The following is a 26981-nucleotide window of genomic DNA, read 5'->3' on the forward strand; positions in this document are numbered from 1 at the left end:
AGTATAAAAAATATTTTTTAAAATGAATATACCCATTGTAATTAATTTTCTTTGTCAATCTGTTATCTTTTACCTAACAAATAATATCCATGTTGAATATATTATTTTCATCAGAAGCCATACATAATTGATTGATAATTCTATATATAAAAATACTGATGTGGTAACTAAATACCATATTGTTATCTCTCTAAAGTTAATTCTCCTATGATTATGCAAATATGATTCTCCTATGATTATGCGAATGTATAGCACTATCAGATAAAAATTGATTGGATTATATTTATGTCCAACGAGGTAGGTGATCTTTTAGACCTAATCACGATGAGTTGAGGAAGATTTGAAAAATACTAACAATACAAATACTTTTTATTTTTAATACCCAATAATAAATATATAAATTAAAATTAATATTGTTTTGTACAAAATCATAAAATGTATAACATACTCAAAAAATATCCAATCCGTATTAACTGTTATTGTTTATCAGTTACATTATGACAAATTTGGTTATTAAAAAAATTAAAATTAACTTAAATATACACAATATTATTTTATACTTTTTATTTTTATTATCATAAAAAGTCATACATATTATAAGAGAACCTCATCTTTTTACTAACGGTTCTTCCATTCAATGGTTTCTATAAAAAAAACATAATAATATTGTGTTTGGCAAGAATATATGAGATTTTGAAAGGTTAAAACATAGGTTTAGTCCTTAACATATTCGTAGATGAAGTGTAGAGTAGATAAAAAGATAGCTAATAAAAAAGAATAAATTACCATTTGTATCCATGAAAGATACAAACACTGACAAATGTATCCATATAAGAATAAAACGACAATTGTACCCACGGAAGATAGCTTCTGTGTGCCAAGAATACCCTAACAGACCAATTGTGTAACCAACGTCTAGGTACTCTTGGCATACAGAAGCCATCTTCCGTGGTTATAATTGTCATTTTATTCTTATATGGGTACATTTGTCAACATCTGTATCTTTTATGGGTACAAATGGTAATTTATTCAATAAAAAATAAATGGTTAAAGCTTTCTCAATACTAACCGTCATAGTGTATGACAAGTGTTCTATAATTTTTTTAGATTTGATTGTTTCTTTATTATTATATGTTGTTCTATTTAATTTATGCTAAAAAGACTTGTGATAATTATCTTATCGTGGTAGTGTAAAAGTTGTAAGTGTTATATTTACTTTGTATGCTCTTAAATCTCATATCCTTGATGGATATTTGTGACTGAGTAATTATTAAAAGAAATAATTGGTTTAATATCTATTTTATATTCTATTTAATTATAATAATGAGTAAATATTTTTTTTCAAAATAAATAATACAATTTTTCATAAAAACAACATTTAAATAATTGTAAAATTAGATTATAGGGTAAAAAACGTTATTAAGCCATGGGAGGAAACATTTTACTCAAATCAGCCAAAATGAATTCTGATACACCATTCCACCAAATAACACTTTTATATAATCCGAATCAATAAAATTCGAATTAGGTTTACACGTAATTCGAATTGAATCACATCGAATTACTCCCAAGCAATATTCGAACGTAGTTCGAATCAAGTAGTATCGAATTATGCATGCATAGTTCGAGTTATATTAACTCGAATTACTTGGAGCACGTGGCCTAGGGTAGCTCGAATCCAATTGATTCGAATTACGTGCATTTTGGTTGCAATAGGTAGTTCGAGTGGAATTGATTCGAATTACAAGTGTTTCACCTATATAAGGAGTTCGAACCAAGTTCATTCGAATCACTTCTTCATTTTTAAACCCCACCAAATCACAGAGAAAACGACCAACAATCGGGCCGACAAAGACCGGAGCGGCATATTCAGGCGATGGGGACGATTCGGGGAGGCTTTACCGTTTGGATGGAGTTGCTCATATCGCCGAGGTGATCAACAACGAGGTTAGTGGTTTCTGATATTGCGCTGTTGATAGCTTTTTTTGTTAGTGGTTAATGGTAGTCTTTGATGATAGCCGTTTATGATAGTGGTATTTGTTAGTGGTTTAGGATAGTGATTTTTATCAGCGGTTTAGGATAGTGGTAATAGCCTAGTGGTTTATGTTAATGGTTTTTGATAGTGGTTTAGGATAGTGGTCTAGCCTAATGGTTTTTGTTAATGGTTTTTGATAGTGGTTTACGTTATTGTTATCGGTTTAGGATAGTGGTATAGGCTAGTGGTTTTTGTTAATGGTTTTTGATAGTGGTTTATGCTAGTGTTAGTGGTTTTTGTTAATGGTTTTTGCATGTGGATTATGTTAGCGCTTTTTGTTAATGATTTTTGTTAATGGTTTTTGCATGTGGATTATGTTAGCGGTTTTTGTTAATTATTTTTGTTAATGATTTTTGCATGTGGATAATTTTAGTGGTTTTTGTTAATGATTTTTGCATGTGGATTATGTTAGTGGTTTTTGTTAATGGTTTTTGTTAACGGTTAATGATTACCTTTTTGGTTCTTTACGACGTGAATTTTATATGTTAGTGGTATTTTAATTTGTTCTAATTATGCGGTTCATCTGTTGGCTAGCCCCAGCGTTGCATATCGAGCGTGCGGCGGCAGCAGGGGATGCGTCTTGATGATAGGTACGTTCCGTACTTGCAGATGGCCGGATTATACCATCTTGCGAGACTGAACGACAGATGGTTCCGCATAGACGAGCCCCTTGTGAGTGCATTCGTCGAGAGGTGGCGGCCTGAGACGCACACCTTCCACATGCCGTTCGGAGAGTGCACCATCACGCTTCAGGACGTCGCGTACCAGCTAGGGTTGCCAGTGGACGGACATTACGTTAGTGGTTTCCTGACAGACTTCCACCTATACATTGAGGGTGGCCGGCCAGCTTGGCAGTGGTTTCATGAGTTGCTCGGCGTCTTACCTCCTGAAAACCAAATTAAAAAATTTGCAGTGAACTGCACCTGGTTCCAGGAGACTTTTGGGGAGTGCCCCGACGGGGCCGATGAGGAGACAGTTAGGCGCTTTGCCCGTGCCTATATCATGATGTTGTTGGGCACCCAGCTGTTTGCCAACAAGTCCGGCAATCGTATACACATCAGATGGCTACCCTTCGTTGCTAGGCTTGAGGAGATGGGTGGCTACAGTTGAGGATCGGCGGCACTAGCGTGGTTGTACCAGTGCATGTGCCGAGTGACCAACAGACATGTCGTGAAGTTAGGTGGGCCATTACAGTTACTCCAGTCGTGGATCTTTTGGCAGTTTCCTGGTTTTAGGCCTCGTGGGTATGATGCGTTTAGCTGGCCCCTTTCCTCGAGGTACCACTATTGTTTTCTACTATGTATTCTTGTTGTAGTTATTTTCAATTTTGCAAGCAATTTAATGGCTTTTAAATTCATTCATGAATGTAGTACAATGTTTAACTTCTTAAGCAGGTGGTCAGGTTACAATCCTGGGATTAGCAACAAGGGACCTCGGGTGCAGAATGTTCGACTGAGGATCGACTTGCTACAGCCTCGGGATGTAAGTGCGCTAAGCTCATATTTATATTTAATACTTGTTTCAGTCTATATCGTTTAACAAATTCGTCAAATGGATTTCATTTGCTTTTTTCAATTTATATGTATGCCCTATAGCGCACTCGACGTCATCCAGGTTGTCCATCCGGAGGTCTTGGAGCCTAGGCATACGATGTTATGGCGGTGTGTGACGTCCCTGATATATTTTGCGGTGGTTGAGTGGCATCAGGTTGATAGAGTGTTACCGCAGTTTGGCGGCGTACAGCCCCCACTGCATCCCGCCCTGAACATCGACTTCTTGATGTCGAAGGACGGGAGAGGAGGTGACCGTTGGTTCCCGTCCCACTTACAGTACTGGCATCTTCACTGGGAGACTCGAGCGGAGCACATTTTACAGTTCGACATCGTGGCCGACCCGAGTCCGTCGCATGAGTTCTTGGGATGGTGGCATCAGCACGGAAAGAGATTCTTGTCACCAGAGATGTACTTGGGGGATCAGAGAGGTATTCCTATTCCGGACGAGGCGACGCAGAGGGGTGCCGGCCGAGTTCCTGATATGGAGCGAGTCGACGACGTTCCTGACAGGCGTCGGGACACGTCGTAGCCAGCGTGAGTGGCGGTAGCTGGATCATGCTATGGAGGAGGGTGATGAGGCTGGTAGGGGGGCGGGAGACGACGTGGGCGTGGAGGCAGGAGGAGGGGGGCTGCTGCTAGAGACGATGTCCCTGATCATGGTCGGGGTGCAGCTGGAAGAGGTGCTGCTATGGGGGATGCTAGGCCCGTTCACGGGGGGCATGATGGTGAGTGGTATGGATCTGGTATGGGAGATCCCTCGAGTCAGACTGCCACTGGGCTTGGCATAGGACCGCTCGGAGATTACTTCGTCGGTGTTCCCGGTGACGACCAGACACTTCAGGAGAGTACGCCATGGGTGAGTTCGGGGTCCATGTTTCCAGACTTCCTTGCTGGTGATGGGATTGTCGCCGAGTTCGGTGGACCACATTTCCTTGATGATATCCAGACCATCATGCAGGAGGATGAGGCTGCCCGAGGACGGGGTCAGACGACAGGGACACAGGCTCCGTTAGATGTAGATTTGAACGAGCCTCCCACGGCGGCTCCTGTGCAGGCTTTTGCCCTCGGTGGGACGCCAGCATCCGCACATACTCCTGGGTCACATTCAGTTGCTAGGCCGTCATCATCCAGACCCATACATGTCCCGCCCGGGACGCCCACACAGCCTGCTCCGGATGATGATGGCGATGATATTGAGGATGAGGAGCCGTTTATACAGAGAGGTCAGAGGACACGGGTTCCACGCCGTTGTTTCACGGGGTCGCACCTGTTTAGATGATTGGGGGATGATGGTGTATGATGTCTCTTTATGTTTGTATTATGTATTTTGTTTTTGTTATCGGTGTTATGTCTGAGTGCCCTAGGTCATTATTTCATGCAGCAGTTACGTTGATGTTATCGTATTTTGTATTAGTCACTTCCACAGAATGTGTACTTTGTTTATGTAACTTAATTTTATAATTAGAAAGACATTCAACATACATATGTGGGTCGAAATACAAAATTCATCACTAAAAAATTATAAATGACCATACCTAGAACATCGCTTTCTAACGAAAATAAAATACAACTGACGAAACAAAGACAAATAAAAACAAACAACAGCACGTTCCTATTCATTCCCCCCGTGTGGGTGGCTCCTCCGGCCTGCGAACAACTCCGACGAGTGTGTCCTGCTTGCCTGCATAGGCCACATCTCTTTGGCCGGTTCGGATCTGCCTCATCCATATTGGTACGTATGCGGGTGGACCTCGGACGACCCTCCCTCGCACGCCTCATGTTCGGATCCGGTATAACGGTAGGCCCGTCATATGGTGGTCAGAAACCCTCCAGAATTGGAGGTGTAAATCCCAGCCGATAGACACCGAAAACGGAACTAAGGCGATAGACCTCGTGGACGTATGGCTGCCAAGTAAGACGTGAGTAGGCACAGCATGCCAGTGCGTGTGGACACGGGAAATGAAGTGCTTGGAAGTATCCACAATCACAAGTCTGAGAACCTAGTGAGACCCTGTAGCTACCCAGTGAGAACGAACCAGTCGGAGTCGTTTCTGCTACGGTGTACTCCGAGTTATCCCTATCATAAACAGTCACCGTGAAGCACCTAGCCGTCTTGAGGTTGGCCTCGATACACTTTACCAGGTATTGACTGAATTGTTGTCCGGTGCCCAGCTGCGCCTCGGCCTCCCTCCCCTTACGGACAAATAGCTCTGCCAACCTTCCGTATGTGGCCTTCACCAGCGAGCACACAGGGAGGTTCCTTACCCTCTTCAGGATTGAATTCACACACTCAGAGATATTGGTCGTCATGTGACCGAATCTCCGACCCTCATCACAATACTGGGTCCACAACGAATACTCAATCCGGTTTGCCCATTCACACATTGCCGAATTCTCAGAGCGCAGAATGTCAAACCAGTAGTCGAACTCCACTTCGGTCTTGGCATATGCGGCATTCACAAGAAGCCTCTAGGCGTCCTTGCCCTTGAAGGTGAGGGCGAAATTCGCTGCTACATGTCGAATGCAGAATGCCCGGTATGCAGCCGGAGGTAGCCATCCCCCATCAGGAGCCTCGAGCGCTGCCTTGATGCCGTTATGCCTATCTGAAATAACTAACAGACCTGGCTGAGGTGTCACGTGGTGGCGGAGGTGGGAGAGAAAGAAGGACCAAGACTCAGCATTCTCACCCTCAACTAGTGCAAATGCCACAGGGAGTATGCTGGAGTTCCCGTCTTGTGCAATCGCGACAAGCAACGTTCCCCCATACTTGCCATATAGATGGGTGCCGTCAATACTCACCAACAGCTTGCAATGACGAAAAGCCTCGATACAAGGGGGAACGTCCAGAATAGCCTCTGAAAAAAAGCCTGAGACTCGTCCAGCTGTCCCCCAACTCGAACAGGACAAGTCCTGAGGACTGCAACAGTACCAGACATCGTCAACTGAACTCCTAACACCCACCTAGGAAGCTCGTTGTACGACTCATCCCAGTCCCCATAGATGACAGCAACGGCCTTTTGTTTCGCCATCCATACCCTCCTATACGTAGGCCTGAACCCAAAGTGTGCGGCCGTGGCATTTAGAAGCACCTTGATGTTGACGGATGCATCAGCCCTCACCATTGGCATAATGAACGTCGCTATGACATGGTAGTCCAGACTCCTATGGTCGCTGGAGATGGAGGTGGCGAGACAAGTATGCGGTCCGTTGTACCGTTTGACTTCCCAGATGTCATTGCGCTGCCGGAGACTCAACCGAATCAACCATGTGCACCCATTCCCAAACTCAGAACACTTTCCCACATACCTGCGATAGTCAGACTCAACTACCTTGTACTGTACCCCTCGGCGGATGCTGTAGGTCTTCACACTCAACAGCGCCTCATCTTTATCCTAAAATTGTTGACCAACCTGGAACTCTGTCATACCGGTAGACCCTTCCGTATCTCTAGCGCCAAATCCAGTAAGCTACCCAGGATGTCCATCCTGCCTCATGGCATCCAGGTCCAACGATGAAAAATGGGGTGGGTACTGCTGTGTGCCAGAACTAGATCCACCTGTAGCCCCTCTCGGATCACTCGCTCCGAGATCATCGCCACTGTCATCAGCGATCATATCCGGCTCCACATCATCGTCATCTGGATCATCAAACAATCCTTCACCAACACCAGCCGGTGTAGGACAATGTACTTCGGTCGGAAGATGTTCCCCATATCGAACCTCGTCGCCAACGTTGCCGCTGAGATCAACAGCGAACGAAGGGGAGGCGACAGGCTGGATCTGTGGCTCATACACAGGTACGGAGGATGAAGCAACTGCAGGTCTCGAGCTTGAACCGGCCACCGTGGCTATAGTGTTGGTATTCTGGTTCGAACCACCCGAGCTGTATACCACGTCAACCAACTTTGCCAACAGCTCTGGTGTCCTCACCTCGGGAAACTGCCTGCGACAAAGAAACATGACCTGCAAGTCCTCATCACTCCCGATCGTGAAACAATCATACTTCACCGTATCATGGAGCACCGTGGTTGGAATGCGATAGAAAAACTTCTTAACCCTTTTCACTCCTTCCAGACCAAGCTTCACCAGCACAGAGCTAACGAGGGCATCGTAGCTCGTCATAGGCCTCACGATAATACATAGAGGATCCTTATCGGTGAACTTCACACCGGACCGAGTTTTTCTCTTAATCCCCCCTCTGTGGTGTACCAAGACTAGAAAACTATCCTCACTAGCCATCTCACCTCTCTGTTTAGAGCAACTCACGTTTACAGCATATATATAGAGCTCTGCTTCACAGTAATTCGAATCAACTTCATTCGCACTATATATATAATTCGAATCAACTAATTTCGAATTCACAAACTTTAGTAATTCGAATTAATATGATTCGAACTACATCTAACGTCACTCTTCCTTAGTAATTCGAATTGAATTGATTCGAATTTCTCCTATCTAATTCGATACATATTGTTTCAAACTACTACTACTTCATGCATGCATGTAATTCGACGTTAGTCAATTCGAACTATGTACAAGTATAATTCGAAACGTATAGATTCGAATTATATTAAATTATGCTTTGGTTGAATGGTGTATTAAAATTCATTTTGGCTGAAAATGGCTTAAAATGCCCTTTATTCTAGGCAAAACAATTTTAAAAAAATGGCTTAAAAAAATGTTAGGAGTACTATAAAAATTTGTAATGTCCTAATGACTTAGGACATTAAAGAAATACTCTACATAGTCAATAATAATTTAGAAATTAAAAAAAATATAGTTACAACCGTTATTTACCTAAATTACTAGGACATTACAATTTTTTATAGTACTCCTAACATTTTTTTAAGCCATTTTTTTTAAATTGTTTTGCCTAGAACAAAGGGAATTTTAAGCCATTTTAAGCCATTTTCTATACAAAATAATTTAAAAAAATAGCTTAACAAATGTTAAGAGTACTATAAAAGTTTGTAATATTCTAATAATTTAGGTAAATACTGGTTATAACTATATTTTTTTAATTTCTAAATTATTATTGACTATGTAGAGTATTTCTTTAATGGCTTAAATTATTAGGACATTACACATTTTTATAGTACTCCTAATATCTTTTAAGCCATTTTTTAAAATTATTTTGTATAGAATAAAATATTTTGTTAGCTTTTTTTTAATGCATGAAATAAAATATATATTTCTTAATTTTTAAATTATTAATTTTTTTAATCAATTATTAATTTTTTAATAAAAAATTGGCAGAATTAAATCATGAGTAATTCGAATCAACATGATTCGAATTAGTGTGTGTGCGCGTTTGTGTATAATTCGAATCAACATGATTGTTGATTCGAATTATGTGTGAATAGAGTTCGAATGAACCTGATTCAAACTATATAGTAATGCGCATTGGTGGATTCATGAACCAGTTTTCCATTTGGCTTATTTGTGTAAAATTTCATTCTCCTTGGCTTATTATAGTGTTTTACTATATATGATGATAAATATCTTGATATTAGATCTGCTATAAAACAAATTTTTAGGAATATTATGTTGTATTATATAATTTAGTTATATTTTTTTTATCTTCAATATATATTATTTAAATTGGCATATTTCTAAAAAGGGTTATTCAATTTTTTTTAATTATTAAATCAAATCAGTTACAAATTATGATTAAACTCAAACTTTTATTTATTTTGTCATATTATTATATATATAAATATTAAATTCTTTGATTAAACACTTATTTGCTTACGAAATGATATTATATGTTACTTTTATATTCAATTACTACACAAATATTATATTTTAAGTAATTGTATATTTTATTGTTATTTTGAAAATTATTATATAACTTTAAGATCATTTAATTATATTTATTTTTTTTAAAAGTATTGTCATTATTGGAGAGTAACTAATGTTTATAATAGTCTAAAATTAAAAAATAAAAATATAAAATATTAATATACTGAATTTTTGAAGTATAAATATTGAAGTAAATATATGTGATTATAATAAATGATCATAATTAAAAGTTTTTATTTTATTTCAATTTGTTCAGGACATATTTATCTTAAATTTTATTTTTTTATTAATTAGTATTTTTTATACATTTAATTGTCATTAATTTATATAAATTAAAATGTATAACTTAAAAAAATAGATATGTGTCTAAAAAATAAAAAAATATATTTTTTTGTTAGTGAAAAATTTATGTCGCTTTAGCTTTTTTTTTTTGGCATCATATCTTACATTTTTATTATGATTAAAAGTTAGAGGTAAATTATTAAATATAAATTAGTAAAAAAATATAATACTTAATGAATTATCATAATCACATTTAAAAGTATTTAAGTTATTTTTATATAATAAAAATGATATACTTCAAAAAATATTTGTATATAATTTACTAACAAATATATAAGATATTTATCATAATTTTTATTTTTAATAAAAATCATTGTATTAAAGTGATGCATTTTAAAAATGTATAAATAAATTTTTTATAAAAAAAAATTTTAAGATAGCAAATACAATTTTGTTTTTATTTTATTCTTAACATTTAGTTTTAATTTTACCTTTAGAGTTTCGATATGTTTCAATTAAACCATTAGGGTGAACAACATTAATTATAACTAATTAATTATATTATATGATTTGACCAAAATTAAATAAAAATTAAATTATTTAATAAAAATGATATAATAAGGATACATGTGATTGTATAAAAATGATATAACTTAAACGTTGATTATCTGAGAATTTATTGAGTGGCTAGAATAACTCCACGTCACAAACCAATGAATGCTAGCAATATGGATGATCACAAAAACAGCTAAAAAATGTATTTGCAGGGATTACTCGCATTTTAGGGTTAGATTGGGACACGTGAAATCCTCATGACCTGCCACCCGAAAATGGATGGGAACTTGGGAGTGCAAACGGGCCAAAATCCGTCGGACTGACCCGCATAACCCGACAAAAAAGGAGGGTTGAGCTGAAAATTTGAGACTGCCAAACTTAAAAAGTCTGCCTACCCCGCACTGCCTAATCCATGAGCTTTGGTGCGCTTCGGTGAGACGGTGCAGGTTTTCCCGTTGGGCCAAGCTTTTATTTTGTCAAGACCATCTTTTTACAAATTTCTATGATGTTATTAATCTACAAGAGGATAAAGATGATAATTGAAGATGTTCTATTTATATTTTGGATTATATTTTTATGTTTGATTGATTATAAACTTGAAGATGTTTAATTATATATTTTCGACAATATTTGTTTTGCTTTAGACAACATTGATTTTATTATTTTGTTTCAAAAAATTTGGTTTATAATTATGTTTATTATATATTTATAATTATAATTATTTTATATTTTTAGAAATTATAAATTTATTAAAATTATTGTGAAATTATATATATTATTTAATATTTAATAATTTATAAAAAAATGAAAGCCTGCCAATCCACCAGCCTACCATTAGGTGGGGTAGGAGAAAAATTTTAGACCGCCTTACTAGGCGGGGCGGGCAGGCTAGCCCACCAGATCGTAGATTTTTGGCGAGACAAGACGGGTTTTTCTGTTTGCCACCCCTAATGGGGACACAGACATACGCACCCGCCCCATAGAATAAAATTATTAATTTATCCTAATTTATATATACATAAATTCATTTCTTGAATTTAGTAACCCTAATTTCTGCCTCCAATTCGAATTCTTCCTTTTTCTTTCAAACTCATTCTCAGCCTCGAGCCTCGATCCTCTCTCTTTAACTCACTTTCTCTGCCTCTCAAGTCCGTCACTACATCGCTCAATATCATCCCAAAAAATTATGTTATGTTATTATGTTGGAATATATTTTTATGTTTTCTCCTTTTGAAATGTTATTTTTTATAACAAATATGTTATAAATTGTGTTGAATTATATTGAACTGATTATTTTATGATTATTACATTATGTCTTTTTGTGTTAATTTTTTTCAAAAGTTTACCGAGGAGATCTGCATTTCCTAAGGAGTAATTAAACAAAAACTGAAGAACCTGCAATGACAGAGAAGGAACAGGGATATTTTTTTTTTAAATAGGAGAGAGGGATGAGAAGGGGAATTCTCACGCTCCTCTGAGTACTCATTATCATATCTAACTAGCAACGGAGATCCAATCTGAGTCTATTTAAGAGGGGACGTGAGGACTTCATCTGCATTGAGCCTTTAAGCTAATGAACCTAAGTCGGATTTGGGACCTTAACAATGGATTTTAGTTGATCTTGCTTCCATTGAGGTCTTACTAGGCCCAAATATATCTTAGATTAATATTTTGAGTCATTATTATAGCAAATACTATACTATTTAATATTATAACACTTAATATATGTAAAAGTTGAATATATTTACAAGACATTTTTTAATTCAAATTAAAAAAAATTAATTATCTCTTTTTTACTTTTAAATATTATTTTTAATGTAACAAAAAAAGTAAAAATAACAATAATAACTCACATAATTAAAATATATATATATATATATATATATATATATATATATATATATATTAAGGATTATTATATATGATATATAAATTTTTTTTCTGTAATGAATATTTATATAATTTATTGAACAATTTTTTATCTTAATATTTAATAAATTAACATACAAAATATTATTTAACATATAAGATAAGTAATTTAAGTCATCATCTAGGACAATAAATATAATAGTGTAAATATTTATTTATTTATTTATTTATTTATTAGTAGTGAAAAATATGTAAATAGTATAAACTAATTTTTTTACTATAAAAATAATAATAAAAGTTATTAATTAAGTTAATTACCTAATTAAAAAATTATGAAAAGTTGTTTAAATAATAATAACAGATCACTATTTTTTAATATTACAAAGTTTATGAAAAAAAATTTGGATAATAAATCAATTCTCAATAGATTATACATTAATTCTGTCAAAAAAATAAATAATTAATACATTGGATATTATTATTTACGTGTGTATATATATATATATATATATCGATTATTAAATTTATAATTAATTTTTAATTCCATTTTTGGTAATTAAAATTTAAATGATTGAAATTATTAAATGCTAAATATTTTGCATCTAATCAATTTATTTTTTTATTGAAATTAAAAAAATAGTCATTAATCAATTCTAAATTTAAATTTAAATTTGAGTAAGAAAATAAAAAATATTTTAAATTTTATTTCACTAACCAAAATTAATTTTAAGATAAGAAATTATTTTGCACATCATATATATATAGATATTATGGTCATTTGTTATTTTTTAATAGTAAATATTATCAAATAAAATGGTATAAGAAATTAGAAAAAAATGTATTTATAAATTTAGGAAATATTAATTTATTTTTTAATAGAATAAATTATATATTGAATAACAAAAGTTATTATTGGTTTCTCTTTACACTAATTAATACTCAATGATGGTGTTTCGATACACCATGTTATCAAGAAATATTAATCAATCTAATAACTTTTGTAATGACATAAGTTTATGAATTTGAAAATTTAAAAATTATTTCATAAAATGTGAAGTTTTAACAAGTAACAATGTTGATCATATTGTTTTGACTTTAAGAATGAATATGATACCAATAAATAAAAGTGTCCTAAGTAAATTTCAACAAAGACAAAAGTCCATAAGTATTGCTATTAATGAAAAATTAATTTATTTTAAAGACAAATAAATTTTTTTTCTACGAATTTTCTAACTCGGCAAGTTGAGGATTAATCCACCACATATTGATACTCTATTTAGTAAGGGTGAGATTGGAACTTTAAATACTTGCTTAAGCAGACAAATAAGATAATCATTCAACCAATTCAAATTGATTAAAATAAATATTAATTATTTTTAATATTTTTAAATTATAAAATATTTATAATAATAATTACTATATATATTTTTTATTTAAATTTTAATAAAAAATTTTTTATATAATTTTATGGCACGTTCCTACACTAGTTAATAGGAGTTAAAATAGGAAGAAGTCATTTCAATTAGTGGTACTGTTGATCAACATTCAAGGGACTTAATTGCTAAAATTATGAAAGGCAAAAATAAAAAGCAAGATTCACTCTACAAGTGAAGACAAGATTAATTCAAAAGATGCTATAGTGGAAAATGATAATGCTATGCAAGAAATATAATTTTGATTTGATTATAAAATAATAAAAATACTAAATGCCTCTGTAAGTTAATTTTTTTTCATATTAAAATGTCTTATTATGATAAATATAAACAAAAATTAAAATACCGTTTAGTTCTTTTTTAAAGGATAAAATACTTTTTAAGTGTTCATTTTAAGAAATTCAAATTTAACATTAAAAGATCTTTTTAATTAACTTTATAGGACTATTCTTGAGATCTCGCAGTGATCAAACATTGTGGTTAACAAAAACAAAAGGATAAATTTTGTTATGAAATAAAAATTTGTTGAAGGAAAAATGTTAATATAGATCAAGGGATAAAAAATCTATTGATGTTTTAAAAAACAAGATTTACAAGAGAATAAATACGATTATACTGTACTTTTAATAAATTGAATTATTAATAAATATAATTTTTTAACTTTTACGAATGTAACGAATCAAAAAATAAAAATATATTAATTTACATTGCTAAAATATTTATAAAAGTCACTATTAATAGAAGATCTATTTCGTATAATTTTTTTAATTGTTAATAAAATAATAATTTATAAAATAAAAAATATATTTTATTATTAAGACTATTTAATAATAATGTTATAAAATTTTTTATTTTGAGGGTTAGAAACCGGAAAGCAAAAATAGAAACCAAAATCCAAAAAAGACAAGTAAAAAGGAGTACGTACTCCCTTAGTCCCTTCACATACTTAAAGAACAAATTAAGCGATCCTTTTCAAGATAAGGGTTCCCATAACATCAAGGGCTGTACCAGGGTGTAAATCGAGAGTTGGAATATAAAAAATTTGGAGATCATGGTGGAGGTTTTGACCTTTTTCTTTTAACCCAGTCATTTACAATATTTGTATATAATATTTAATTTATTTTTAATATATATTTTATATTTATTATGTATTCTATATAAATGATAAATTTTTTTGGTACAATAATATAGTTATATATAAAATTATAAATTTTAAAAATAAAAATATCTATTTTTAATTATAATTGCACAAAATATTAAAATTTAATGCTATTTTTTTTAAAAATAAATGGCTACATTTAGTTGTTTTTATTGTGTTTATAAATATTTTTAAAATGTTTCTATTTTTTTTCTATCAAATTTTTGAGTTGAGAGATATTTTGGTAGTTTATCAAAATATTTTCCATCTATATTTTTGAACATTATTAACTTCTGCTGTTCCTATAATATTTCTCAACTAACTTAAAAATAGAGCTGAGTCCACCAGTTTTTTTGTACTTTGAACTCTTTATCTAAGAAACACGCGCAGGGGTGTCTCCCTCAAAATGCAGTCCCTTTTAGAATAATTTGTTTTGTTGTTGCAAGAGAGGGGCTAAAAGCTCATACCCCATAGGGCCCAGGACCACGAACAAAACACAAGGAATGTTATACACCGTTGGCAAGAGGCTGATTAAAGATGAAGAGGGTGGGCTTAACGTAGCCCATTACCCAAAAATTAATCAGATTTCCATTAACAAAAGTGCGGCGGATTGGCAGTCGGGCAGAGCATCTAACGACCTAACCGCGAAATTGGCAGCCCGTGATCTCTTCTTCTCAATACTCTCATTATTTACGGTGAAACTTCGGGAATTTGGAAAAGAGAAAGGAATCGACTATGAGAACTCTTGCAAAATTTATTTGTCGTTCTCTTTGTATCTTGCCCAAGCACTTCCAATTAACTCCGCCATTCTCACACCCAATATTCCACCCTCGAATTCCATCTTTACTACGTTTTTACTCTGCCGGTACCTCATTCCATTCTTTTCTTCTTTATTTAAAATTTATTGTATTAATTTCTTGATGATGGATCGTTAGAGCTTGTGAAATTCATTTATAGCTAGAAGATTGATCGCATTTGAATTGATTCGTTAACAGAAGTGCAACCTCAACTATCTACGGAGCTCTTGAGCATAATGGAACAGAGACTATCTGCTATTGAGTACAGGTCTGCCACTCTCAACAATCTTCTCAATCAGGTAATGCAATGCCTTATTTCATTTCTCTTGTTTCTTCACAATTTCTAAGTTCAAATTTCACTCTTCATGCTCTATCTTATGTTTTAATTTTTCTTGTTATTTGAAGACAGCCCGAAATACCACCATCAGAATACGCAAGAGCAAATAAGGAGCTTCGTAAACTGAGCAGTTCGTTACACCTTATTAACGAGTTGAGGGCTAAACAGAAGGTATTGAACTCTCTTCATCATGTTTCTTTCAATAAAGAGTAATGTTAAGAAGCTTGTTTTGTTTTGTTTGGTTTTGTCTTGCGTTAGCTTGTGTTATTTTTTTCTACTGTGTGCAGGAAATTGATGGCTTGAAGTCACTGGTGGCTGAATGTTCCGATGACAAAGACATGCTTAACATGGCGACAGAGGAAATGGGACAAGCCATAGAGGAAGAACGAAGACTGCAACATTTGCTGTTGAAGTCCTTACTTCCTAAGGATGATGCTGATGAAAGGGACTGCATTTTGGAGGTCAGAGCAGGCACTGGTGGGGAGGAGGCTTCTTTGTTTGCAATGGACATTTTCAAAATGTAAGGTTGCATTTGTGTTATCGAAATCAAATGGAAACTATTATTACAGTTTTCTAAAAAGTGATATTGTCTAACATAATACAGGTACGAAAAGTATGCTCACAAGAATGGCTGGAAATTTGTAGTAGTAGATATTGCTCAATCAGATTTTAAAGGATACAAGGTACATATTTTATACATTTTGTTTTTGTATGATCTGATTTCTGTGCTTTCCTCAAGTTCTTGATATAATAGAACTGCATTTCATCCTGCATCTGATGGATTTCTTGATTGAACTTTACTTTCTCAGGAAGCTAGTGCAGCAATTGCAGGAGATGGTGCTTTTGGGAAACTAAAATTTGAAAGTGGAATACATAGAGTACAGGTTTTGGCTACAACCGTTTACCATCCATGAACAAATCTACTTTCTATCATTTGCTGACTTCTTTCTTTTTTGTTTAAAAAAAAAAAACAACAAAATAAAAGAGAGTTCCGGTGACAGAAAAATTAGGTCGAGTTCATACCAGTGCTGTTTCTGTCGCAATCCTCCCCCAGGCTGACGAGGTAATTAAATAATTAATAGCTTATCAAAATTGAGCACATTTTATTTAAGTATATGAAGTAGTAGTTTTAACATTTTGTTCTCTGGACATAATTCAAAGGGAAAGGGTATCCTATAATTTATGTACAGTCTAGTATGAGACAATATGATATGTTCCTACTTGTCTTTGCTTTTGTGCCGTTATGCAGGTTGATGTTCAATTGAAGAATGAAGACTTAAAAATTGATACCTACAGATCTGGTGGTTCGGGTGGTCAGCATGCAAATACAACAAACAGTGCTGTTAGAATAACTCACATTCCGACTGGGATTACAGTTGCTATACAAGATGAGCGTTCTCAACATCAAGTGAGTATTTTCAAAAGATTGGGTATAATTTTCGTTTGAATGATTTTAACAAGAAATGTGTTCCATCAGTTAAGGTATCTCAAATTTGATGCACAGCTTGTATTCCTTGGCTATTTTTTTGTTTAGAGAAAGCAACTTTGCAGTATTGATAGTTTGATACATTTTATTCTCAATACTTTCTGAGTGCATGGATTGACTTATCAACCTGAAGAAAAGCTAGAAAACATATTGGAAGCTTATTGACTGTTATGTCTTTCTATTTAGTTTGTTGATGAATTCAATATTTTGTTGCTGTGGACATTTCTCGTAATTGTGTGTTTATGTTTGTCTTTTTTTTTTTTTTTTGCTTCTTTACATTGTACATATGTTTCCTTATTTCTTTTAGAACAAGGCCAAAGCACTTAAAGTACTGTGTGCAAAGCTATTTGAAATGGAAAGGGTCCGAGCTCATAGTACACGATCAAAACTTCGGTCAGAACAGGTAGGAGAGTTTTTTTGGTTGTGAACTGTGTTGAATTGCCTATACCTTAGTTTGCTTTTTGGATTGACTTCGAGTTTGTCAAACTGTAAAGATTGGCAGCGGTGATAGATCTGAACGCATCCGGACATACAACTTTCCTCAAGGTCGTGTCACCGATCATAGAGTTGGTATAACTTATCACTCAATAGATGATGTGATGCAAGGTGAGAATCTTGAGGTATTTATTGATGCTCTTTTATTGCAAGAAGAAATGGATGCAATTGCAACTTTTAGTTCTTCTCAGTAACACCAACTGATGGAACCAAGCATTACTGATTAGTGACTGTTAGTTCGGGGACTCATTTTTGTACTTCCCATGCTGAAAAAGAAAGGTTATTGTATTTTGAATAAGATATGCTAGATTTAGAGAGAAAAAAAAAGTTGAAATTCTGATAGCATAGTATCCAATGATGTGTGTATGATTATTTGATAATATAATTACACGATATATTTGTTCGCTTGTGTTTCCCATTTCAGATTATATCCCTTTATTTTTCAACTTTGCTTTTGCACTAAAACTCTTGCCTTTCAAAAGAGCAGAGTATATTTTGACAAAATCCAATAAAGGAAAAAGAGTATAGTATGACTTAAATTAAGAATATGCACAAAATTAAATCATTTTGCTAATATGAAAATGTTTTTAAATAATTAAATCATTTCGTGTCTAATCACCAAAAAAAAAAATAATTTGGTGTCCAATCTTAGAACGTTAAAGCGTTTTTAAATTCATAACCACGACAAGTCACTTACTTTTCTTGCAAGACATAACATTGAACTATGAAAGATCAATGATAAATTGATAACGATAATTAAAAAGTGATAAATAGCTTTAGGTTTGCCTTCTCTGCCCTACCATGGTACAAGTATATTATGTTAGAAAAATATTCCACATATTTATTTTATTTGATACATCAAATTAACATAAGATAAATGTTAGGAGACTAATATTTTTAATGGTAAAACATGAAGAATTGGTTAGTATTAGCTCAAATGCAAGATAAATATAATAAAAAAATTGATCTATTAACATTTTTCCTAATACAAATCTGTTTACTTATTAAATTGAGTGAGAAACTTGTCTTATATATTATTTATGACAGAGAAATGTTCATTATAATATTGTGCGAGACAAAAAAATAAATACAACTTATAATATGGTTTGGCTTAAGGTACTTATTAGTTTATGCTAATTGTTACCCCTTTTTTCTCTTTATTTGGCTACTTCACAAGAAACCGAAACTTCAGATTTCTTTTGAAGCAGAAGCACTCCTGTTGTTCCTAAATGTTCCTTTGTTACTAGTTGCATGTTTGTATTTGTGTTCAATCCATACACTGCTAAGTTTATTGAAAAGCATGATATTTGTTCCTAAATGTTCCTTTGTTACTAGTTGCATGTTTGTATTTGTGTTCAATCCATACACTGCAAAGTTTATGATATTTCGGCCCAATCTAGCCTAACATTAACGTAATGTTGTAACTTGTAATATTCAATTGCAAAGTGATGGTAATAAGTGGCTAAGAGAAGGGGCTTGAATCTTAGTCCATTTTTTTGAATATTAATTTCTGTTTTTTTAAAAAAATTTCAGGAGATATTTCTGCTTTTGTCTGATAACAAGTCAAGAGACATTTTTTTTTGTTTCGTAACGAGTTATGAGATATTTTTTATTTTTGTTTCCTACACTATAGAAACAGAATAGGAGTAGAAGAGAAAGAGAAAATCACACCAAGATGTATCTTGATTCAACTGCTAAGTGCAATGCAGCCTACATCCAGTCTCTGTCACAATAGTGACGGAATTTCACTATAATCATAAGATTACAAACACCAATTCTTCCCTAGCATCTACCCAATCCTATCTGGGACAAATTCAAATTCTATTTCCAAATTTGAACTTGACTTGGACTCCTACCAAGCTTTCAACTGCAAAGTGCTAACCCAATTTGCAAGGGAATCCCCTCAAGATCATGACAACAAAACAGAAATACATACAAATAATTTCTGAGATAACTATAGCTTTTTCTTTAACTCTCTGTCTTTTTTCACTTATTGACTTTTTCTTACAAAACCTCATAGTTTGCCTTTTACCAATAAAACATAGACAGACTCACTGAAAAAAAGAAATATTCAATAAAAATCATGAAGGAGAAGAATAAACAGCTCAAAGAGTTATGGGAACCCAAACGTGTGCTCTCACTCCTTGATCTCAAACCTTGGCCATTCACCCTTATTATAGAAGGGGAAGCTTCCAAGATTGAAACCGGTTCAACCAAGCAACTTCTTCTCCAACCAAAAACAGCTTCAGTTCCGACAGAGAGAAGAGAGAGAGAATACCAAAAACTAACATGCAAGTACCTCTCTCAACCCTTTTCATCAAACTTTTTCAATCTGAGCTCTTGATCTTGACTTTGGCTCCAAGAAAGAATTTCAACCCTTGATGATTCTCTGGTCCTTGATAGCTCCAACATTTTCATATTTGCTTCTTCCTCTTCGTAACTCCAGTAGCTACCTTCTCTCTTGGATGAACAAAAACGGAACAGAGCTTTAGCCACAGAGATCTTCCTCTCTGACCGAGACGGATTGCTTCTATTTTTGGCTTCGAAAATCTTGAAGCCCTTCTTCAAATCATGCCTTCAATGGCAAAAATTTTGCCATGCCTTACTTCAGATCTTCCTTCCTTATAGCCTTTCTTCCATAGGCTTTTCTTTGTGACTTTACTTTTCTTCTGATAACTTTCTATCTTCTTCTTTCCTGTTGATATGACCGAAAGACAAGAAAGAGGAGAGAGAAGAGAAAAGAAAATTTTTGAAGAAAGTAATGAATGAAATTAAAACAAATTGAAGTTCCACTTCCATTTTTCTATGCATAAAGTAACGTGTAAAGCACTCAATATGATTAAATCAAATTTAATTTTCACTTCCAGTTACCAATGTATGGAGTCACGTATTAGGCTTTTTGGTTACCAAGGAATGCATTTAATTGAATTGAGATTTGGGTTCCAGTAACTATGTCATGAAGACTTTCCAATGAGATCACCATATGGACTTTAGGAAGCTTTGGTTTCTTACTTTAATTCATCATGGGCTTTGATGGATTTGGACTTATTTTGGATTTCTTTCCATTTTATCATTCAGCCACCTGATTTGATTAATTTTGTCCAAGGCTTGAATTTGTTCGATGATCAAATTGGACTTGTTTAACTTTTGGCCCAATATGAAATTAAATTGCTTGCATGCACTCTTGAATAGGGATGTTAATGGGGCAGGGCGGGGGCGGGGGATGCCTCCCTGCTCCCCATCCCCGCCCTCAGATTTGCTCCCATCCCCGTCCCATTCCCCGCTGTGGGGGAATATTGCTCCCCATCCCCATTCCCCACGGAGCCCCATTTCCCGCGGGGATCCCATTCCCCATCTACATAATAGTTCTAACTAATTATTAATTTTCATATGAATAGAGCTACAAGTATCTATCTTATACAAAAACTGCAAGATTTTATACAAAAAGTCTAAATGACACGATGGTGACTTCTTTCGAAATAACGCAATGGGGGGACGCAACGACGAGCCAAAGGAAAAAGCAGTGGACGAGGTGGGAGACGCGGCAACAGAAAGGAGAATGGACACGACAGCAGAGTTACGAAAAGGAACGCCGCAAATAGAAATTACGACGCGGTAAGGGTGATGGCACGGTGAGGTGTGACGATGCGGTGAGAAGGGTGACGAGGGGGTGGCTGCAGAGAGGTTGGATGGAGTATGGACAGCCTTAGGGATCTCTGAATTGAAGAGGGGTTATGCAAATAAAGTTTTGGGTTTCTATATATATGTGTGTGAGAAATGACTAAAAAATATATATGAGAAATAAACTATTAAGGATAATTCAAGGAATTCATAAATTTCGGGGAATAGCGGGGACGGAGCGGGAATCCCCGCTCGGGTCCCTGCGCCTGCTTCGGGGGAATTTTGTCCCCCATCCCCATCCCCGCGGGGAAAATTCCCCACAATCGGATCCCCATTCGGAGCAGTCCCCGCAGGGATCCCCGCGTCTCGGAGAATTTTGCCATCCCTACTCTTGAACACAAATCATCAAACAACCTATTGGAAATTATTAAATAAAATACTCAATAATAATTTTAATAATTTTCTAATTTATATTTTAATAATGTTTGATCATCATTTCAGTTTTTCAAACTCAACAATCTCCCCTTTGATGACAAACATTATTAAATTGAATGGAAAGAGTTAGGATAGATAACTTCCCTTTAAAGATTTGCCAAAATCTCCCCCTTTCTTTTGTTCAATGTGCTCCCCCTTAATGTGTACCTGATTAACAAAATATTCAAGAAAACCATCACCTGTATATAAGCTCTAAAGAGTTCCAAGAAGACAAAGTTTTCAAAACCTGAAACCTTTAAGACCGAGCCATTATTTTCACAACATGATCCAGACAGAGCTCAAGGTGAAATTCTCTAACACAAAGTGCTCAAAACAATGAGCCAAAACAGAGCACAAAGCAGAGTATAAATATTAAACAGAGTACAAATATGAAACAGAATGCTCATGTCCAAATAGGGCAGCAAAGAAACCGTTTCAATTCAGCAATTCAGCCCTTCTTTCGTTTTTCTCCCCCTTTTGTCATCAAGGAGGGACACATCATATGTCAAAATTTGTAAGACTCTTATCAATTCACAAAAATCATCAGCCAGCCTTGAACCAAGCATGAATCAGAGCTAAACCAAATATTAATTAAAAGATATTTCTTCAAGAGCTCAGATGCTAAGCTATAAACAATATTCACAACCAGATCAAACTGCAGATTTTTAAATACAAATTCAAAAAATAAATAGCAGAAAATTCAAATTATAAACAACAGGTTCAAGCATTATCATCATAGATCAATATAGAAATAGACAACAGCCTTTCAATTCATTTTTCTTTCTCCCCCTTTTATCATTAAGGAGGGACATCTGCATGAAAAAACAGTTCACCATATATGCAAAAAAATGTAGAACAGGTAAAAGTGTAAAGATTAATTTACAGTCACCCAATAGAGTTCAACAACTAAAATAAAAAAATAGAACAAAAATAATGATAAACCAATGTTTCAGAAACAGTTTTTCAGCAGCAACATCATGGAACAGCCTTAAAAAAAAAGACTCAGATACCAAAACAAAACAAAAACTATAATAAATATAAGCAATATTTATAATCAGACCAATATGCATACTCATAATTGCCTGAAATAATAGTGTAAAACAAAAAAAATTGCAGCCAGTCTCGAGCATCATAAGTTCAACTTGTTTCACTATAACTGTTTTAATTTATTTTCATACAATGCTTACTCCCCCTGTTATTATCGAGAATAGTAATCCTGCACGCAAAAACAGTTCAATATGCAATCCACAAGTGCAAAACAGGTATGAGTGTTAGTGTCAACAGAAGTTGTAAAATGTATCATCAAAAAATAGATTATAAAAAAACAGCTGCATCAAGTTAGACTAGACATCAGATCCCTCATCCTCGGTTGCAAGAGGATCTTCTTCTTCTTTCAAAATTGTGTCATTGGCTGCCTTTGTGCCATTTTTCTTAGATTTCTTTATAGCACCACTACCCATAAGATATAAATTCTATCCTGGGTTTCATTACTCAGATCGACACCAAAATATTCAAAAATGCAAGTTAAAAGTATTCTATATGTAAGAAAAAATGGGAGTAGTAGAGAAGATGAGAAGTTATCATAATAACTGTTTTAAATGTTCAAAAATCCTTTGAAAACACAAACCAATTCAATAAAACGAGATTCAAAGAATTTTAAATTTTAAAAACAATATAGGCAGTTTTGAAATGACAAATCAAATAAAAGATTGAAAAGATTTTGAAACTGATTTGACTTGAAAAATGATGAATGCAAATACTCTTCTTTTTGGCGTATGTGATCAAAATAAGCAATGAGACCCACTACATAAAATAAAACAACTTTCTCTTGGGCTTAGTGGTGGTTTTAAGGAAACAAATTTGACCACCAAGAATTTAGTTCAGATCTAAATTCATTTAAAATTATCAACACATAGTCTGAACTTTATAGAATCTAGAGGGAGTCATCATCTGCCCAATTTTGTCTCCCTGTAACCTGCGAGACAAAAACAACCAGAAAAATCTTTAAGCATATTTAATTCAAAAACTCAGCAATCAATAGTCCCTAGAGTAGTTCTCAATTTACAAAATCTATCTTCACATAGAGGTTTTGTAAAAATATCAACCAACTGATCCTCAGATTTCACAAATTGTATGTCAATTGTTCTCTTTTGCACATGTTCTTTTATGGAATGGAATCTTACTTCAATGTGCTTAGTTCTTGAGTGTAAAATATGATTTTTTTAAAAAAATTATTTCACTCAAGTTGTCACAAAACATAGGGATACTATTGACTTGTAATTTGTAATGTGCAAGTTGTGTTTTAAACCAAGTCAATTGAGAACAAGAGGAAGTTGAGATATATTCAGCCTCAGCCGTGACACAGGTAGCTTGCTTCTTGCTTAACCACACATGGATTGTCCAAGACAACAACAAATTTTTGAAATGCTATTCCTATTCACACAATCTCACGATCTCAGCAAGATCTTATTTTGCTCAAATTGGACCAGTTCTTCCTCCATTCCTTTTATCCAAGAGGGATCTTCAATAATGAATTTATGAAGATGGTTCTTCAAGAACTTTCTTTCTTGATTTTGGTGAGGTGATCTCAGGTTGAGTATGAACATGATCAGTTCTATTGTGATTTTCAGAAATCTCTGTATCAGGAGGAGACAAAATAGAATCGTCTCCTAGATTCTGGTCTGCAGAATTGTGAACAACATCTTCCATTGTAAGTTTAAATTTGTCTTTTCCATGAATTCTATCTGAATTTTGTGCAATTTCGGTTCCTGCATCAATTTTCTCAACAGCACTTGAAATGGAGTTAGATTCATCAAAAAATGATATTTGAGCTAATACTAACCAATTCTTCATGTTTTATCATTAAAAATATTAGTCTCCAAACATTTATCTTATGTTAATTTGATGTATAAAATAAGATAAATATGTGGAATATTTTTCTAACATAATTTACTTGTATTGTACCATGGTAGAGTAGAGAAGGCAAACCTAAAGCTATTTATCACTTTTTAATTATGGTTATCAATTTATCATTGATCTTTTTCATAGTTCAACGTTATGTCTTGCAAGAAAAGTAAGTGACTTGTCGTGGTTATGAATTTGAAAACGCTTTAACGTTCTAAGATTGGACACCAAATGCTTTTTTTTGGTGACTAGACACCAAATGATTCAATTATTTAAAAACATTTTCATATTAGCAAAATGATTTAATTTTTTGCATATTCTTAATTTATGTCATACTATACTCTTTTTCCTTTATTGGATTTTGTCTCACAGGATTTTGTCAAAATATACTCTGCTCTTTTGAAAGGCAAGAGTTTTAATGCAAAAGCAAAGTTGAAAAATAAAGGGATATAATCTGAAACGGGAAACACAGTTACACAGGTGACCAAATATATCGTGTAATTATATTATCAAATAATCATACACACATCATTTGATACTATGCTATCAGAATTTCTACCTTTTTTTCTCTCTAAATCTAGCATATCTTATTCAAAATACAAGAACCTTTCTTTTTCAGCATGGGAAGTACAACAATGACTAACTCAGTAACGCCTGGTTCCATCAGTTGGTGTTACTGAGAAGAGCTAAAAGTTGCAATTGCATCCATTTCTTCTTGCAATAAAAGAGCATCAATAAATACCTCAAGATTCTCAGCATGCATCACATCATCTATTGAGTGATAAGTTATACCAACTCTATGATCAGTGACACGGCCTTGAGGAAAGTTGTATGTCCGGATGCGTTCAGATCTATCACCGCTGCCAATCTTTACAGTTTGACAAACTCAAAGTCAATCCAAAAAGCAAACTAAGGTATAGGCAATTCAACACAGTTCACAACAAAAAAAACTCTCCTACCTATTCCGACCGAAGTTTTGATTGTGTTATCTATGAGCTCGGACCCTTTCCATTTCAAATAGCTTTGCACACACTACTTTAAGTGCTTTGGTAAGTGCTTTGGCCTTGTTCTAAAAGAAATAAGGAAACATATGTACAATGTAAAGAAGCAAAAAAAAAAACACAAACATAAACACACAATTACGAGAAATGTTCACAGCAACAAAATATTGAATTCATCAACAAACTAAATAAAAAGACATAACAATCAACAAGCTTCCAATATGTCTTCTAGCTTTTCTTCAGGTTGATAAGTCTATCCATGCACTCAGAAAGTATTGAGAATAAAATGTATCAAACTATCAATACTGCAAAGTTGCTTTCTTTAAACAAAAAAATAGCCATGGAATAAGCTGTGCATCAAATTTGAGATACCTTAACTGATAGAACACATTTCCTGTTAAAATCATTCAAATGAAAATTATACCCAATCTTTTGAAAATATTCACTTGATGTTGAGAGCGCTCATCTTATATAGCAATTGTAGTCCCAGCGGAATGTGAGTTATTCTAACAGCACTGTTTGTTGTATTTGCATGCTGACCACCAGATCTGTAGGTATCAATTTTTAAGTCTTCCTTCTTCAATTGAAACATCAACCTGTATAACAGCACAAAAGCAAAGACAAGTAGAAACATATCATATTGTCTCATACTAACTGTACATAAATTATAGGATACCTTTTGTTCCCTTTAAATTATGTCCAGGAAACAAAATGTTAAAACTACTACTTCATATACTTAAATAAAAAGTGCTCAATTTTGATAAGCTATTAATTATTTAATTACCTCGTCAGCCTGAGGGAGGATTGCGACAGAAACAGCACTGGTATGAACTCGTCCTAATTTTTCTGTCACCGGAACTCTCTTTTATTTTATTGTATGTTATAAAAAAAAGTCGGCAAATGACAGAAAGTAGATTTGTTCATGGATGGTAAATGGTTGTAGCCAAAACCTGCACTCTATGCACTCTTTATCGTCCCTACTGGGTATGAGCTTTTAGCCCTCCCTTGCAACAACAAAATAAATTATTTAAAAAGAAACTGCATTCTGAGGGAGACACACCCGCCTGTGCATGTTTTCCTAGATAAGGAGTTGAACGAAAAAAAATGGTGATTTAACAAAAGTTAATAATATTTAAAAATATAGATAGAAAATATTTTGATAAACTACCAAAATATCTCTCAACTCAAAGACTTGATAGA

The 26981-nt window shown here is 34.0% G+C and overlaps 3 protein-coding genes and 1 long non-coding RNA gene across 4 annotated transcripts; 1 reads left to right on the forward strand and 3 right to left on the reverse strand.

The window, feature by feature from the left end:
- Positions 1–5406: 5406 nt before the first annotated feature.
- On the reverse strand, positions 5407–5973 carry LOC148571200 (uncharacterized). The gene has a single exon (XM_088507233.1). The coding sequence runs from the start codon at positions 5971–5973 to the stop codon at positions 5407–5409; it is 567 nt and encodes a 188-aa protein (XP_088363359.1).
- Positions 5974–6057: 84 nt separating this feature from the next.
- On the reverse strand, positions 6058–7826 carry LOC148571201 (uncharacterized). Its single transcript, XM_088507234.1, has 4 exons — positions 7591–7826; positions 7060–7470; positions 6550–6942; positions 6058–6505 (listed from the first exon to the last, which is right to left on the reverse strand). Exons 1-4 carry the CDS (start codon positions 7824–7826, stop codon positions 6058–6060), a joined length of 1488 nt encoding a protein of 495 aa, XP_088363360.1.
- A 7439-nt stretch (positions 7827–15265) lies between these two features.
- LOC148571202 (peptide chain release factor 1, mitochondrial-like) lies at positions 15266–18185 on the forward strand. The gene is made up of 10 exons (XM_088509016.1): positions 15266–15531; positions 15662–15762; positions 15873–15971; positions 16088–16320; positions 16405–16483; positions 16610–16684; positions 16786–16863; positions 17050–17208; positions 17594–17689; positions 17781–18185. Exons 1-10 carry the CDS (start codon positions 15402–15404, stop codon positions 17973–17975), a joined length of 1245 nt encoding a protein of 414 aa, XP_088365142.1. The 5' UTR covers positions 15266–15401; the 3' UTR covers positions 17976–18185.
- Positions 18186–25508: 7323 nt separating this feature from the next.
- Positions 25509–26347, reverse strand: LOC148571203 (uncharacterized). The gene is made up of 3 exons (XR_015907412.1): positions 26206–26347; positions 25740–25849; positions 25509–25648 (listed from the first exon to the last, which is right to left on the reverse strand). It is a non-coding gene; the product is annotated as an uncharacterized LOC148571203 (long non-coding RNA).
- Positions 26348–26981: the final 634 nt, after the last annotated feature.

This window comes from Arachis ipaensis, chromosome B3 (genome assembly GCF_059453495.1).
Source record: "Arachis ipaensis isolate K30076 ecotype BB chromosome B3, ASM5945349v1, whole genome shotgun sequence".
NCBI classification, from domain to species: Eukaryota; Viridiplantae; Streptophyta; class Magnoliopsida; order Fabales; family Fabaceae; genus Arachis; species Arachis ipaensis.

Coding starts and splice junctions, on each gene's coding strand:
- LOC148571201 (XM_088507234.1), bottom strand. CDS start 7,826: ATGGCTAGTGAGGATAGTTTTCTAGTCTTGGTACACCACAGAGGGGGG. Junction 6,943..7,059: donor AGGCAGGATGGACATCCTGG/GTAGCTTACTGG, acceptor GAAGACCTACAG/CATCCGCCGAGGGGTACAGT. Junction 6,506..6,549: donor TCGTACAACGAGCTTCCTAG/GTGGGTGTTAGG, acceptor GTACTGTTGCAG/TCCTCAGGACTTGTCCTGTT.
- LOC148571200 (XM_088507233.1), bottom strand. CDS start 5,973: ATGTGTGAATGGGCAAACCGGATTGAGTATTCGTTGTGGACCCAGTAT.
- LOC148571202 (XM_088509016.1), top strand. CDS start 15,402: ATGAGAACTCTTGCAAAATTTATTTGTCGTTCTCTTTGTATCTTGCCC. Junction 15,532..15,661: donor ACTACGTTTTTACTCTGCCG/GTACCTCATTCC, acceptor ATTCGTTAACAG/AAGTGCAACCTCAACTATCT. Junction 17,209..17,593: donor ATGAGCGTTCTCAACATCAA/GTGAGTATTTTC, acceptor TATTTCTTTTAG/AACAAGGCCAAAGCACTTAA.